Source organism: Pipistrellus hanaki, assembly GCF_964339955.1.
Source record: "Pipistrellus hanaki genome assembly, chromosome: 1".
NCBI lineage: Eukaryota > Metazoa > Chordata > Mammalia > Chiroptera > Vespertilionidae > Pipistrellus > Pipistrellus hanaki.
In genome coordinates this window covers 182694631-182712620 of record NC_140503.1, presented here as the reverse complement: position 1 = coordinate 182712620, position 17990 = coordinate 182694631, and the positions used below count along the sequence as shown (strand labels likewise).

Genomic DNA, 17990 nt, shown 5'->3' with positions numbered 1-17990 from the left:
TCTCATTCATTACTTAAGAGACCAGCTCTCAACATAAAGGAGAATAAATTCATGCTTCTGCAAAATTACGAGTGACCCCCATAACCTCTACAGCTGCTTATCAACATCTAAAATGGTACTGTGAAATCTGAAAATACTAAAGGACTACTCCACCTTTTGATAATTCTCAATAGCACTAATAAAACTAAGCCAAGAACTTGAAATGACTCACAAACCTGGTTTCCCAATCTTCTTGTTTGTTTCAATGAATAAATACATCTGACTAAAATTCAACATAAAAAGAAAATTGCTTCAAACTTGCTAAATGCTATATTGCTGTGTAATCATACTTTCATTGTGGATTTGAAAGCCCCTGTACTAACAGTAACATTTGTAGTTAGCCCTGACCTCAAAATTATTCCTCTGACTTTAGAAAAATGTAATTACTTATATCTTGAGTTCACTTTGTTCCCACGGTGAATTGAATCACACTAAATTTCATCACATTTAGCTAACTTAATTCTTCATCTGACTTGTTATGATTAAAACTTTAATTCTACAAGGTGCTGGTCATTTCACCTAATTTCACATTTCCGATTTTGCCAACATTTTTATTATAAAGGGAGAAAACTTGGGAGTAAAAAAGTGAACTAGGTTCATAATCTTCAGTAAGTCACTACAACTAAGAACATTTCTTCACCGATAAAATGAAACTAGCAGATAACATTTATTGGGCACTTTCCATGTCCCAGAAATTATTGTATTTAATTTTCATGATTCTACAAAAAAAAAAAAAATGGTAAATATCATCCTTCCTTTAAAGAGGAGAAAGAGTTTGTGGGTAATAACTTGCCAAGTTACACGGCAAGTAAATGACACAGCTGGGATGAAAACACCTGCCATGACTGTCTCCCGGAACTTATTACAATGACCAGCTGATCCGAAGGTTAGAGAGTCTTTATGCGTTATGAAGAGCTCTAAATACGTGCGATTATCACTGAAGACAAGACAGATTACTCAAGAAACAAGTAATTTACTCCTCCTTAAGACCGAACCATCCAGGTATCGATACTCCAATGTTCCCAGCACTGTCTAAATCCCATTTTAATACGTGTATATTTTGTGGGACAAAGTAAAAGTCTTATTAAATTCAAGATCTAGTACATTGATTGTTCTCCGGGTCTATTAAACCCTACATCAGTCTGACAGTGAAGAAAATTGGGTTAGTTTGTCATGAGATTTCAGAGAGTTGTATTGATTTTTACTTCATTTTCTGTTTTTTAAGAGGCTAAAAAGATGTTATTTACTAGGAACGGAAAAAAAAGAAAAGAAAAAACCACCTCTATAGGATCTTAAATACAGTCTATCTATATTCTTAGTGATGTATTTTATCCTTTGATGGGTGCGTTTGAATGAAAGTACAAGGATAATGGTAAAAGAGAGACATGGGTAAGCGAAAACGGAACAATAGGTTGAAAGAACGTAGTGACAGAACCAAAAGCAAAGATTAGCTGCCAGAGCCACTGTATTTCCCTTTCTCACATTGTGAGTCCATGTGAACCAAGGATCCGAAAAGGATTTTGTGGAAGGAACTGGAAAACTGAGCCCACTGAAAAAAATGTCCTTCTGTTTATAGACCCCAACTTTTCTTCTACCGGAAGAGCTATCTGGATTATTTTGGAGAAGGAGATGGAGGAGAAAGAGGATGAAAATGATGAGGAGGGAAAAAGACAAAGAAAGAAGGTGAAGAGGAGAAAGACGACTGGGGGGGGGGGGAGGGGGGGTGTCTGTTGTTCTGAAGCCGGTGCAATCAGGGAGAGCTTTTAGATGAGGCAAGAGGCTGATTGTTGAGTAGAATGTCATGGGCAACAAGGAAGACAAGGCACACAGGAGAAGACCTGTCCTGAGTGCCAGTGTAGGGAGTATGCGATTTCTCCTGCTGGAAGGAGAAACCCTACACAGTTCAACTCAGCAAAGAAGTGCAGGTGCCGTTACCAAACCACTTAAATGAGCTACATCAGCACACACGAGGCGCTAGGAGCCATGAAAGCCCACTCAGGTGTGTGGCCAGGCGCCTCTTATCCCTAGTTACCTCAGAGTCTTACGATCCCAGCTCAACTGGGAGGTCACAGAAAGGAAATCTGGCTCTTCAGCACAACTTCCAGAAGAAATTTCTATCCCACATTCACTAAAACCCTCTAGGATGGGTACAAATTAAAGTGATTTTACCTGTGACTAACTCATTTATTCATTTTACAGATTTTATATCATTTTATTTGCAGATTTCAGATGGTCTCTGAAGAGCTCCTTTATCAACATCTAAAAAAATGGGACTATGGCTTATGGGGTCATTCGTAATTTTGCAAAAGCATGAATTCATTCTCCTTTATGCTGAGAGCTGGTCTCAGATTTCAGATTATTACTCAATGTCTTTTCACAGGCATTATAATAAAACAAAGGCAAAGTATAAATGGTTACATAATTCAATTATTTTTAAATTGGCTATGTCAAAAAAATATACTATCCATTAATTTTTATATCCTTCATTTCCTGTTTATTGTCACATACCTTCTATTCGATTTTACATAACATAGAAAACTCTGTCCAAACATGTAATAGGCAAAATGTAATTTTTCTTTTCTTTTTTTAAAATATATTTTATTAATTTTTTTTTTACAGAGAGGAAGAGAGAGGGATAGAGAGTTAGAAACATCGATGAGAGAGAAACATCGAGCAGCTGCTTCTGCACACCCCCTACTGGGGATGTGCCCGAAACCAGTGTACATGCCCTTGACCGGAATCGAACCTGGGATCTTTCAGTCTGCAGGCCGATGCTCTATCTACTGAGCCAAACCAGTTTCAGCTATAATTTTTCTTTTAGATTTCCTAAATTTTCCCAAAACACTACAATGTGCATGGCTGGAAATATATGAATCATCTTTGCCAACTCAGTCTTAACCTTGTCAAGTCATCCCCATCCCTCAACTATTACTGCACAATTATTCCATGTTGAAATAAATGCAGGCTTGAGGGCTTAGAAAAAGAAATTCTCTGAAAGTGGAAGTAAAAGACTGAAGTAGGTGAATGACAGGCATACTATATTTTCAGCTAATGGCCCATTTGTAACACAAATTTCTATTCAGCTCCATTTTGCTAACAGGATTTCTTGTCTTGGAGGGCATACAAATGTAAAAGAGACAGAGCGACAGGTACAGGAAAAGGAAAGCCTCAGGCTTCCTTTGAATGAAAACAGGTATTAATTAAATGATAGGAATGCAGTCCATGTGGGCCAGAATCTTAGACAATACATCCTACATAAGGTAACTGAAATATGAAGGCAAAGTAAAAAAACAAACATACTTTGCAGAAATAACAACTCTACAGAAATAACAGCACTTACCTGCTTTAGAACTTCAACTAAAACTAAACAAAAAATGAAATCTACTGCTAAGTCTCTCCTTTCAAGAAGATAATCTCTTTCACGTTGCTGGTCATCCCTGAAAACAAGAAGCCCAAGTTAGGACTGCATTAAGAATATAAAATTTAAAACAGATATTGACTACTAGTTCAAATTATTCACTGAGTTCCCAATTTGGATGGTATTCTACAGCAATTGTACAAGCTTTCCTAGTAACTCACCATATATATTACATGTTCTTATTTCCTCTCTTTTGTACATTAGGAATGTATACACACATTTCACTATTATAGCTGTCAGAAATTAAACCTAATCTAAACAATTAGGAAGAAAAGTGTTTCAAATTTCATTTAGAAAATGTAACATTATTTAATATTTGATTAGTATATTTTTATTACGAACTGAAACAAACAAAAAAAATAACTCTTCTGAAGAAATTACAGTGCCAGGAAACTTTATCACAAATCTAAGATGCAAAAACACAAGTGGCACCTACCGAAGTCCATTTCTAAACCACGGGCCGTCACCTGAACTCAGACAGATGTTTTACTAAAAGCCAAGATCTCCCTGGGACCGTGGTCGGCAAACTGCAGCTCGTGAGCCACATGCGGCTCTTTGGCCCCTTGAGTGTGGCTCTTCACAAAATACCACGGCCTGGGCGAGTCTATTTTGAAGAAGTGGAGTTAGAAGTTTCAGTTTAAAAAATGTGGCTCTCAAAAGAAATGTCAATTGTTGTACTGTTGATATTTGGCTCTGTTGACTAATGAGTTTGCCGACCACTGGCCTAGGAAGTTTGAAAAAGGAGAAGGCATGTTCTGGGACCTGAGCACCAAACAGGGTGTCATGGTAAATAACACGGGTTTTGATAGTCTTCCTGTATCACCACCATTGCTTCCCTTCACACACCACGTGAACGGGACGGGGCCTTCTTTGTACAATTTCTTCTATGATTATTAAAGCTCCTCACAACTACTGAAATGGCACTCCGGAAATCTGGTGTAGAACGACTAGTCCCAGTGACGAGCGCTGTATGGCTGAACCTGCTTTACCTGGGACCATCCACTGGTTTACAGGTTAAGCTTGGGCTATCCTCTCCCCCTTACTATCACCATTTCGTAACAAAAAGAATCAATGTTTTTGCTTAGAGGCCAAATAATAACAATCTTCAGTTGATGACACTATCACCCCCTACATTGGAAATGCTTCGACCCCACCACAGTGGAAAATGAGCCGCTTACCCCTTAGATTTTGTGCTAGATCGAGGCCTGTACTCGTAAGATTCATCTTCAGTTCCATTCTGGCGTCTGTACCAGTCAAACAAGGTGCGAAGTAAGGAAGGGAGACAGTGCTCTGCTACTGAGCTCATAGAGCTTATCAACTGAAACACAAGACATCGCCAGAAGATGAAATAGCACATCGAAGAACCATGGTGGTAACTATTAGCAATCACTTAAAAATGATTAGCATTCCAGAGTAAACAGAGTACAATAAACAGAGCAATGGAATGCAAGAAATATGTTTAAAAAAAAAAAAAAAAAGAGCTGGGGGTATAGCCAAGGAGTAGGCGGGGCTAAGTTTCTCCCAAATCCATTCAAACTTCACCCAAATCCATCCTGTTTAGCTCAGAGGCTTTCTACCTTCGCTCTGCCTCCACGTGCTCCTCACGTGATCATCAATAACATCCCTGATTAAACACATGGGAGAACCGTTATGCATAACATGTGAGGAAAATCAACACATCTACTTCTTTCCCTGGCCAGTTCCTCTCTCCTCCATGTGAACAAAAGGTTCTAAAATTTTGCCACTAGAATAGATAATCCGAGAAACAAGGAAGACTACAGTACATTATGTTAGAAGTATGACAAAGCTCAAATTTACTCTGATCTGTTATGATTCAGAACAGGAATATAATTAAATAACCAATTTATGATACAAATAAACATATTAAAAATGTGTTGTACACAAGCATTTACAGCCTAGCATATATATAGATGGACAGCAAAGAGATAATGCAGTAAGATGAACAACTGCTACCAATCAGAGGCATCTCTAAAACTCCCTGCATTGTAGGTGAATATCAGATCCATTTCATGAATGAGGGCAGCTTGCCCGTAGTGAGGGGAGAGGTACACCAGCTACCACCAGCACTCCCTAAAGCCACCTCATCTTGAGCAGCCCAAGAAAAATACCCTCTCTCTCTTCATAGAAAATTCTGTATCTGACTCAACTCATTGCTCATAACATTAATATTCTTAAGTCAGCATACAGTACAACATTTTCCACTTTGTTTGTCTTAACTAAAAAAACAGGAATACCCATGGTCTCATTCAGTTCTAGGACTGTGAGAAGTATAAGTTAATGAAGATAACATGGTAACTCTAGTAACGAAGATTTAGATTTTCTTAATATTTTACACTAGAGGCCCAAGGCACGAAATTCGTGCAAGAGTAGGCTTTCCTTCCCCTGGCTGCTGGCACCAGCTTCCCTCTGGCTCCCGGGACCCAGGCTGCCCTCCCAGCCCCAGCTTCATTGGGAAGGATGTCTGGTCTATTAGCATTATATGATGTTATTATTATAGCTTCTTCATCTAACTTCAGAATGTACTTCATCCAGGAAAATAGAAAAAAATCCAATGGTTTATTTGATTGTATAGGCTGTGACCTTTTTCAATATCTCTGCCTTCCTTTAATTGTGCTTCTATTTATAAATTACCATAATTTGACCGGTAAATAGTGTGTAATATAGGAATCACAGTAAAACATGATTCTAATTCTAATTAACTATTTTTAAATTTATCTTTTATTAACAATGAACCATCTCTGTTAAAAGGAGGGTATGGTACACTGTTCATAAAGAAGGAACAATAAAACACCATCTGCTACTGTAAATGTATATGAAAACAGTTTAAAGCACACGCAGCTTTTTATTGTGAAAAAAAAATCAAGCTATGATGCATGATCATGTATAGTTTTGTTAATCAATTAGATAAGAAAAATATATAGAAATTTTCCTTAACACCTTGTTTAATAGGCTAATTCTGATTTTATATTCATTCATTATTAGTGATATGAATTTAAGCTATAAATAATCTAAACACTTTTTAAATATATTTTATTTTTTACAGAGAGGAAGGGAGAGGGATAGAAAGAAAAAACATCGATGAGAGAGAAACATTGACTAGCTGCCTCCTGCACCCCCCCCCACAGGATGTGCCCGCAACCAAGGCACATGCCCTCCACAGGAATCGAACCTGGGACCCCTTATTCTGAAGGCCAATGCTCTATCCACTGAGCCAAACCAGTTTCGGCTAAATACTTTTAAAGTAATATATTAATAATACATTAATAATTAGTCACTAATTGCTAGTAATAAAACCTTTGTGGTGGCATTAAGATGTGAAAAGCATTATACTATGAGGTAATGGTTACTACTATAATAGAGGACTAGTTTCTTGTTTATGTTCTCTTAGATTAGCAGCTATTTATCCACTGTATGTATGCATGTATTTATCAGAATTCCCTAGGGAGCTGTAGTAAAAATACAGGTGCCAGAGCACTACTTAGACTCAGCAAAACCAGGGCAAGATCCAGAAATTGTATGTATCCACCAAGTAATTCTAATCAGTCATCTTTATCTAATCAAGTGTACTAATGAACATTAAAATCTTCCTAGCTATGTAATTATGAGAAAAGTATCCCAGGAATACTAGATGGCAACAGAAAGCTAATCTTAGGTTATTGGTTTTTGCAAACAATCAACATATAGTAAAACAATTATTAAGCACACATAATTATGACAAAAATAACACTCAAGCAACACAATCTTAGCAAGAGGAAAGAATTAACATTAGAGAAATACCACACTAGTTTTTAGAAAGCAGCATCCTATGTAATAAAAGAGTAATATGCAAATTGACTGTCACTCCAACACACAAGATGGCCACCACAAGATGGCTAACAGGAGAGGAGAGTTGGGAGGGACCAGGCCTACAGGGAGGGCAGTTGTGGGCAATCAGGCCAGCAGGAGAGGGCAGTTGGGAGAGATCAGGTAAAGGGAGTGTAGTTAGGGGTGATCAGGCCTACAGGGGAGGGCAGTTAGGGGCAATCAGGCTGGCCGGGGAGTAGTTAGGCGGTGATCAGGCTGGCAGGCAGAAGCAGTTAGGGGCAATCAAGAAGGCAGGCAGGCGAGCAGTTGGGAGCCAGCAGTCCTGGATTGTGAGAAGGGTCCTAGATTGGAGAGGGTGCAGGCTGGGCTGAGGGACAAATCCCCTCTTTTCCTCCCCTCCCACCCCCATGCACGAATTCCGTGCACCGAGCCTCTAGTTTTATATAAAGGAGGCTGGCGAAATTTTTGGTCAATGTTTATCTTTTCAAGCTGCTTTTGCTTTCTGACACAGAGAGGACCCACTTGGCCTTTGCACAAGCACAGTCAGAAGCCCAAGTGTGAGGGGGGATGTATTTGATGCCTCTCGGGGCAGCCCTCAACTACTGGGGGTGGGAGCTGCAGACAGAAAATTATGGGGACCTTCTGTGTAAGGCTCAGAAGTAGAATGAAGCCCCCAGAGCAGAGACCTCTAAAGTTCTCCCTTCCATCAGTTCTTCCTTCCTCCTGCTTCACTTGCCCAAGCCCGCTCTCCGGGATCCTCCCCAGGACCGAGGCCTCATCTCCAGCTCTGCTTCTAGGAGGTAAAGAGGGAGGGGAAGTAGGCTGGATGCCTCTCTGTAAAGGTTCTGATAGCCCCCAGAGGAAAAAATAAATGTTAAAAGGTAAAATGTTATGATGCAGAAATTGTAGGTACTGATATACAAGAAAAGATGGATGGATGTAACTGAAAATTTTCTGAGAAAATTTAAAAGGGCATAGCAAAGATATTAACAGTGAAAAGTAAAACATTTAAAAATACTGAATGAGCAGAAATCAATCAAGTTCACAGCTCATTCAAAGAATTACAAAGTTCACAGTTCATTCTATTTGTTTAGATAAACAAACTACCAACCACAGGCTGAATCTAGATATACACGAATTTTTTAATACTAGATATATCTGGGCCAGACTGGTAGGACGAATATTTTCCTTTCAGAAAAAAAAAATAAAATAAAACAGCCCCCTAAAACTGACATACCTGGTCAAACTGAAGATCTTCACCCCTCTGGAGAGATCGAGAAAGAGGCTTCTCCTACAATTAAAAATATGTTTCAATAAATATGTGGGAAGACAAAACTAACAGGAAAATGTAGTTTGAAGGAGAGATCATACAGAGAGAAGAAAATCTTTTAAAAGCGCATATATATTTAATATTCTCAAAAAAGAGTGGAAACTGCAGAGTTGTGAAAATCCTGGGCCTCAAGTCAAAATCAGCAGGTGACGGTTTAAAGCTTTTTCCTCTTTTCTTTTCTAGTCACCGGCGATCTAAAAGATTAACAGACGAGCTTGGCTATGCCTGGATCATTACCCAGGATCGATCTAGCACCTTTTAGGAAGAGAGGGGCCTCAGGTATTGGACTGCATAGTCTGCACGCTGCTATCCTCAATCAATGATTGCCCTTCTTTCTGAATCTTTTTTTCGAAACTAAGAATGAGATTGCGGAGAAATGTCAAGCTCAGCTAATCTTCCCATCTTTTGGCCTCTTTAACCTCTTTTTATTATGATTTCTAATGAGAATCAAAAGGCCCATTCTCTCATTTTAGAGGTAGATTAAATTCTTTTAGCAAAAGTCATTCATATCTGTGCTTCTATTTTTTTTTTGTAACTTCTATGGGTGCTACTTTATTTAAAGTGACCCTAAAAGAGTTCATTTGAGAATTCAAGAGAATCCAGTCCTCTTGGATGGCTGTTTATTACCTAAGAGGATATAGAATTCCACAATAAATAAAATCACAATAAATTCACTTGAGACTGTAATAAAAATATTGTGACAATATGATATTAAATGTATTTTCATTATCTAACATAGATATACTCAGTTTACTCAGACTTGGACATACATGAAGCAAAGCTGGCAAGAGATCTGATAAGAAGAAATGATACTGGTATATACGAGCATAGGGGGGTAAAATCTGTAAAATATGATGGGGATTTTCTCAGCTTGTGTTTGTCCGTGGCCACAGGAGACCACCACTTTGGGGGTTTTCCTGGTGTGTTAGAACGAGTAAGTTCAGACAGCACTCCTCCCAAAGTGTGTTGATGGGGTAGAAACACCATTTTTTCTGATGGAATCCTCACCACTATTCACCATATTTTATCTCATCTTAGATTACCTAGCAGATTGTCTCCAATTAGGTACAAAAGGAAAGAATAAATATAGTCAGCATCAGACTAGTATTCTGAAAAAACTATGAAAAGCTCTGTTAACATTGTTTTATTAGAAAAACAAAGGGCACATATCACAGCAAAGTTCTTAAGGTACAGTCAACTTAAAGTACAAATCCTTACTAAGTACCCCCTGCCAATCATCTACCATGGGCGGAGCTGCAGATAAAAAGGTGGGTGAGACCTGGCTCTCTGTATCAAACATATGCACACCTAATATGGTAATGTCAGAATCTAGAAGTCTGAACAAATTATTATGGTAAAACAAAAATTCACTTAGCTTGAGGAGAATCACTATGTGAAAGGGTTGTATGGGAAATTCAAAGGATGAGCTTTAAAAAACAGAGCCCAGACTAACAAGCATGGCTCAGTGGTTGAGCGTCAACCTATGAACCAGGAGGTCAAAGTTCGATTCCCAGTCGGGGCACAAGCCCAGTTTGTGGGACATGCAGGAGGCAGCCTATCAATGATTCTCTTTCATCATTTAAGTTTCTATATCACTCTCACTTCCTCTCTAAAATCAATAAAAATATATTAAAAAACAAACAAACCAGAGCATACATCGGGATAAGAGAATGGTGGGACATTATATAACTCAACAAGAACTTGAATTTATTCCAGAGTAATGGAAAGTGAGCAAGATTTTTAAAGCAGAAAGGTGATATTTGTGTGTATTAGAAAAAGAAAAGTCTGGTTAAACTAAGAAAAATGTACCATTTTTTGACTAGTTAGAAGACTCTTGCAATGGTCTAATATGACAGAACCTGACCCTAAGCTAGGACAGTACAAATGGCATTGGAAGTAAAAGAAAAGAGAAAGATATAGAAATGCCATTTAGAGACTCAAACAAATTAGGTAATTTCACTCATATTTCATTTTAGCATTTTAGCTCTCAAGATCTCCACATTTCCAAATTAAAGCTCCTTTAAGAATATGGTATCTGAGAGCTGATAGGACCATATCACATGGTGCTACTTATAAAATATTATAGAAAATAGGTAAAGTGTTTAAAAATGTGCTGTGCAAGTTGAAAATTGCTGAAGCCAGGTGTTAAGTTTCAGAAGAGTCTAGATTTTCCTTTCCTTTCCCTTAGGTTTTATCTGTCTCACCAATTGGCATTGGTAAAATTTATTTTTGTTCTTTTGTGACCTGCAGCAACTTATCAAAGCGGATGCTGGGCTTCCACTCAAGGTGGAAGCATAGGTAAACACTGTACTTGCCTCCTCTCAAGACCACATCAAAACAACAACTACAGAACATTCATCATGCAGTCCTATCACTGAGGACGTACAGGAAAACCACCTAGAGGCTGTCAGGAGGAGCAGAGAGGCAGAACAGGCTGGCCCCACAGCCACTGTATGTGTAGGACAGAGACAGTATATGCAGTATAGGGTTAGTACTAGTCCCAGTTTCAGGCATTTAATATGGGGTCTTGAGGGGATAAGTTTCAAGAAGGGGAACTACTATACTAACCCATCCCTTAAAATTTGTTAAAACTATTTTTAGAGCAGTTTTAAGTCCACAGCAAAATTGAGCAGAAGGTAGAGATTTCCCATACCCACTTTGCACACACATGCATAGCCTCCTCCAGTATCAATATTCTGCACCAAAGTGGTGCATTCGCTACCACTGATGAGCCTACACTGACTCATCTTAATCATCCCAAGTCCACAGATTACATCACAGTTCACTTCACTCTTGGTGTTCTATAATCTATGTGCCTGGACAAATGTTTAATGCATGCATCCACCGCTAGAGGAGCCTGAGAGTATATTTTCACTGCCCTAAAAAAACCCTTGTGTTCTGCCTATTCATCCCTCCTCCCACACCCAACTCCCAGCAACCACTGAACTTTTCCCTGTCTTCATAGTCTTGTTTCCCCCCCCCCCCCCGAATGTCATGCAGTTGGAATCATATAGTATGTAGCCTTTTCAGATGGGCTTCCTTTAATATTTTTTTTCAAGGTACATTATTTGCAAAGTTTGTATTGTATTGTTTTATACAAAAAAGTCCAGAAAACATTTCAGACTTATAGGTCAGCTCTACTCACCAAGGGTTCAGCCATTACAACTTCAATTTTCTTTTCAGCTTGAACAGCAAATTCTGCAAAGAGGCTCTTGATGACATATTCACCGGGCTTGACATCTGGGTCAATCGTAATGTTTGACATGATGATATTCTTTTTCCCCAATGTGGAATGAAAGTTGGAAGAAGTACAGTACTTATTCACTTTGCTGACTGGTGCTGAAGCTGAAATTAAGAGAGAGAAAAAATAAAGAACTCAACTTTAGTAATCAACTAATTAGGCCTAGCATAACCACCCTACTTAATAAGCATGCCACCCCTGAACTGCTGTCAGGTCTCCCAATCTGTATTACCATACTCTATTTTTTTCTTTATTATACTTGCTGCCTTCTAACACTGCCCAACATAACTATCATTTAGCTACATGGTTGTTATGTGTTGTTTTTCTCTCTATCTTACTAATGTGAATTCCGTAAGAACAGGGATTCTCTTGTCTTTTATGTTCATTGAAGAATCCCAAGAACAAGTGCATGGCATATACTAGGTATACAATAAATAGGCACTGAGTAAATGAATTCTAAATAAAGGAAATAAAAGAGATGTGAGTAAATGAAACAGAGATGGCTTAGGAGTTTAAATATGCTACTTTGCATGCTCAGCAAAGGGTTCGTATAAAAAGGCTACATTTGAATTCAGATCTAAACGACGAAAAAGAGGCAACAAGACAAAGCATCAGGGTCAGAAAGCACAGTGTGAATATCTGAGAAACAAAAAGAAGACCAGTGTGGCTTGAACTCAAGAGAAGAAGTCAGGGAGAGGCAATGTGAGATGAAGTCAACATTATCGGTCGGGAATCGAAGTTTTAGACCTTGATAAGGAAATTAAGATTTTATTCTAAATGCAATTATAATTCTATGTGAAATGTTAACTCGTAGGGGGATGGAATCTGGCCTCTCCTTAAAAGACCTCTCTGGATCCCCTGGATTGGAAGAGGGAAAATATAGACTCAGGGAAGCCACTGCAGAAATCCAGGGGAGATCACAGAGTGGGCTAAGAGGCGGGCAGTGGCACAGGAGAGAAGAGGATTTGAGATGTGCCATGTGTTTGTGGGTTTGATATCAAGGTGAGGGAAAGGAATTAAAGATGCCTCCGGCCCTAACCGGTTTAGCTCAGTGGATAGAGCATTTGCCTGAGGACTGAAGGGTCCCAGGATCGATTCCAGTCAGGGGCATGTACCTTGGTTGTGGGCACATCCCCAGTAGGGGGTGTGCAGGAGGCAGCTGATGGATGCTTTTCTCATCGGTGTTTCTAACTCTATCCTTCTCCCTTCCTCTCTGTAAAAAAAATCAATAAAATATTATTTTAAAAAGAAGATGACTCCATTTTTATATCTGAATCATTCAAAGGATAGTGGTCCCATTTGCTCAGGGATGACACTGGGCTTGTCGAATAGTACGTGGCACCAGATGTAGCATAAAAAGAATGCACACCATTGCATGTTGTTTATAGTTACCTCTTCTGTTCTCTCGACTGCCTGGGCAGCCTACCTTGGATTTCTATCTACAGTTTATCCTCCCCTCATTCTTCCAGCCGATTGCATAACACAGACCCTCCACATTCTCTAACTACAGTTATGTCATCCCCTTTGCCCTAGGATATTTATGGAAAAGTGAGATTGTACTTTCTCACCTCAGCCTGATCTATGGATATTGCCCTATCATATGCTGTCCTATATGTAACTCCCGCCCTGAAAAGGGAAACAGCACACAATTATTCAGACACTGAATCTCTGTCTCTGAGTATGTGTCTAAATAACCACAGGGCAATAAACTTACTCTAAATACATGCATCCCACACTCATAAGGAATTATTCTGTCAACTAAAACAAACTACTCTTCCAAACACAGAATACATCAAGATACAGAAAGGTGACCCGTGATTAACTTCAACAGAAAATTCCAGAAAGTGATACAAAGCCATGTTACAGCAGACAGTTCAGAAAAAATAATTTATAAATTAAAAAAAAAAAATCTTTTCGAAAGAGAGAACTTCCAAATACTTGGTGTCCTTTCATGCCCTATTCATTATCTTTATTTACTAATATTTTCACAGAATAGAATATTTCCCTCCAAGGTTAAGATAAAAAATTAAGCACACATGATTTTTACTATTAAAAAATAATAATAATCTAAAGAATATTATAAACAGTTAATATTACACCTCGAATATTTTTGCATCACACAATATTAAAGTATAATATTTTGTATTCTAGAACTAAAATTATATAAGAACAATTCAAAAATTCACAGTCCTTTGTACACAGTGTACCCTATTTTAAACAATGAACTATTTGTTTACTCTGTTTCATGATCCAACATTGTGTATTATAAAGAAGAAAATCTATTACCCAATGTTATTGTGGAAAAAAAGATCTGAAATTAAAAACTATTTTGGAACATTAAGAATATGCTATATTTTATGTCATTATTATGTTGGACAATTGTAAAAAAATCATTAAAAAAAGACTACTAATTTTTCAGAATTTTAACATATTCTGGAAATAAAAATGAAAATGAACCATATTCACGGCTGACTTATGTAATCAGTTACAAAATATATTTTCCCTTCAATTAAGATTTGTAAGTCTTTAATTAAGATTCAGGAGATCCCAACAGTTACAAAGGTTTCTTTGGACTTAACTTTACAATAAATGCAACTAACCAAGAAGTCACATGACAGACCTAGGTACTTAAATTTTAGACTCTGATGAAGTATAAACTTTTAAATTGATATTTAGCCTTTGACAGGTATCTTCAAAATGGGGAAAAAACAAACAAATAACAACTTTAAATTGATTTATCAACTCACCATTACTATCTTCTACAGAAAAAGCATAAACATAAACTAAGCATAAACAAATAACTAACATTATTGCATACTAGAGGCCCTGTGCATGAATTCATGCACCAATTGGGGTCCCTCACCTGGACTGTGCCCTCTTGCAATCTGGGACCCCTCCAGGGATGTCGGCCTGGGATCAGGCCAAAACACGCAGCCCGACATCCCTGAGGGATGTGGCAGTGTGTGAGGTGAAGTGGCAAGTGGCCGGGCAGGAGCCCAAGCCAGATTTGGCACCTAGTGATCCTAACTGCTCGCCCCTCACTCCTTAGTGCTGCTGGGGGGGGGGGGGGGGGGTGGGGGGGGGTGGTGGATGAGGATCCTGCCACCATTGTGCTCACCAGCCCAGGGGCTGGCTTCTGGCTGAGCGGTGCTCCAACGGTGGGAGCACACTGACAACTAGGGGGCAGCTCCTGGGTGGAGTGTCTGCCCCTGGTTTTCAATGCGGATCATAGAGACTGGCTGTTCTGGTCCTTCTGTTGTAAAGGTTGCTTAGGCTTTTATAAGAGAGAGATTTTAAGAAATTTGCCAATAAAGCCAAAAGTTTAAGAAAAACATGTATCTAAATCCCAAATAAAGATTTATCTTCTAAATATCTGCATTAAAAAATCAAATTTCAAAAATTATACTTTTAAAGGATTAATCACTTTTACCTCCATCTACGAAGCTCTAATGAAATAAGAAAAAGACCCACACCTCCAAACTGAAAACTGGACAAAGACATGAATAAATAAGGTACAAAGCATAAAATATGCCAATACTACAAAAATATTTAACCTCACAAATATTTTAAAAACAAAAATTAGATAGCATTCTCATGTATCAAAATGGTTCCCCCCAATTCTGTATTTCACTATAATGTTCAATTTTAGGAGAATGTTCAAATACATAAAGTTTTCTCCTATTCTGGCTAATATTTAAAAAAGGGGATGACATAAATCAGGTAAAAAGACTGGTTTCCACATAACTAGCCTAACTTGATGTCGTTTGACTGCTTGAGTTAAATAGTTTATTAAGTTAAAAATAAAATTTCTATATGCTATCATAAAATTTTGAAAAATTTATGAGAGAATGAAAACATAACTGTTACAGCACAATACTTAAGAACAACATTCAGGCACTGAATTACAAAATGGTCAAATCCCAAATGTTTAATAATGGTCATATTTAACATTCCTAGAAAATAAATCTATTAAACTCTGACAAAAATAGGACTAAGCAAGACCTGAGTAATCAAAACATGGGAATTAAAAGCCAGCATATCTATTCTTTCCAAAACGTAAATAAAAATAAATATGGTATTTTTAGACAGCTAACTCTCAAGCACTATACTTAGTGTATTAAAAACAATTATATTTTTCATGTCATAAGACTCCCATACTCTATAAATTTAAATTCAGTCAAGGAAAGCAGACAAGTGAGAAGAGACATATAAACACTAAACTGATCATTTTCAGCCTTTGTTTTTCCTGCCTCCACTATATTCTTATGCACAACGCTAACCAGTAACATTCCCTCAAGATACATAGTAATTCTTAACAATATGGGCATTTAAAATAAGGATGGGTCAGGATAGATAGATAGATCTTATGGAGTCTGTGAAAGCAGCCTGCTGCCATCTCAACCCCCCAAGGACTGGTCCTTAAGCAATAAAAATTAGTACTTCATAGTCACAACCTTATAAATATACATGCATATATTAATACATAGATTTATATGCAGAAATGTAACAAAGTACCATACAATTCTAATAGTTATTTCTTATAACGGCTAACAAAAATGTTGATGATCACTTAAAAAGGAAGAGGCCTTGGAATAGGAACAAATATAAAAATATCTCAATTTAGAAAGCAAAATTCTCAGTTTAAAAAGCTAGCCTATTTCCAACAAGTTATTTTGTGAATAATAACAAACCAATTCTAAAGGTTATAGGAAGAGGCAAATGACCCAGAATAGCTAACACAATATTGAAGAAAAAGAACAGAGTCGAAGTACTTACACTAGCTGACTTCAAAACTTACTCTGAAGGGACAGTAATCGAGACAGAGTGGCATTGTTGAACAAACAGACAAACAGATCAGTGGGACAGAACAGCAAGTCCAGGAATAGACCCACACAAACACAGTCAACTGAACTTTGACAAAGGAGCAAAGGCAATCAATGAGGAAGAGAGACTTTCAACAGATGGCGCTGGCATAACTGGACACCCACATGCGAATTAAAAAACACACACAAAATCTAGACACAAACCTGACACTTTTCACAAAAATTAACTCAAAATGGATCACAGATCTAACTGGGAAATGGGAAATGAATTCTAAATGTAAAATCCAAACCCCTGTGAATTCCTAGAATGTTATTAGATAGGAGGAAAGTCTGAATGTTCTTAGGTTTAGTGATAACTTTTTAAATGTAACACCAAATACATCACCCATGAGAGAGAAGTTGGTAAGTTAAGTTTTATTAAAATGAACTTCAGCTCTGCTAAAGATACTCTTAATAGAATGAAATGACAAGGCACAGACTGGAAGAAAATATTTGCAAAAGCACATAACCAGCTTCTAAAATATATAAAGAATCCCTAACATAAAAAAAAAAAAAAAAAAAAAAAAAAAAAAAAAAATCCACCGAAACCAGTTTGGCTCAATGGATAGAGCGTCAGCTTGGGGACTGAAGGGAGGGACCCAGGTTCGATTCCCGTCAAAGGCATGTACCTTAGTTGCGGGCATATCCCCAGTGGGGGATGTGCAAGAGGCAGCTGATCGATGACTCTCTCTCATTGATGTTTCTAGCTCTCTATCTCTCTCCCTTCCTCTCTGTACAAAATCAATAAAATATATATTTTAAAAATCCTTAAAATTTAACAATAATAAGCAACCTAATTTAAAGGTGGGCAAAACATCGTAACAGTCCCTCACCAAAGAAGACGTGTAGATAGCAGTAGAAACACAACACTGTATACCCATTTTGGAAGACAATTTGGAGGTTTCTTAAAAAATGAAACACATTCATACCATACAACTCAGCAACCAACTGCACTCCTTGGTACTTACTCAAAGCAATTTAAAGTATGCCCACACAAAAATAGATGTTTATAGCAGCTCTATTCATAGTTGTCAAAACTCTGAAGCAACCCAGATGCGCTTCAGTAGGTAACTGGATGTTCTGTGGTATATATCCAGCCGACAGAATATTAGTCAGCACTTAAAAGAAGAATTTTCAAGTCATGAAAAAAATTGGAGGAAACTTAAATGCCTATTACTAAGCAAAAGAAGCCAGTCTGAAAAGGCGGCGTACTGTATGATTCCAACAATATGACATTCTGGAAGAGGCAAAACTATGGAGATAATAAAGTGATCA

At 37.8% G+C, this 17990-nt stretch overlaps 1 protein-coding gene across 14 annotated transcripts in view; it reads right to left on the bottom strand.

Annotated features, from left to right (window-relative positions):
- FRYL (FRY like transcription coactivator) overlaps positions 1-17990 on the bottom strand; it is a 257817-nt gene that overhangs the window by 122497 nt on the left and 117330 nt on the right. For 13 of the 14 annotated variants that reach the window (XR_014796398.1, XR_014796399.1, XR_014796400.1 and 10 more), the window contains 4 exons: positions 11758-11957; positions 8520-8573; positions 4636-4775; positions 3380-3476 (listed from right to left, as the gene is read on the bottom strand). Coding sequence is in view for 11 of the 14 variants with exons in the window: in XM_084899633.1 (XP_084755759.1) it covers positions 3380-3476; positions 4636-4775; positions 8520-8573; positions 11758-11957 (491 nt within the window). In the remaining 3 variants the exon portion in view is untranslated. Of the gene's footprint in view, positions 1-3379; positions 3477-4635; positions 4776-8519; positions 8574-11757; positions 11958-12968; positions 13065-17990 lie in introns of those variants that run through there. The other variant, XM_084899635.1, reaches the window with a different exon arrangement.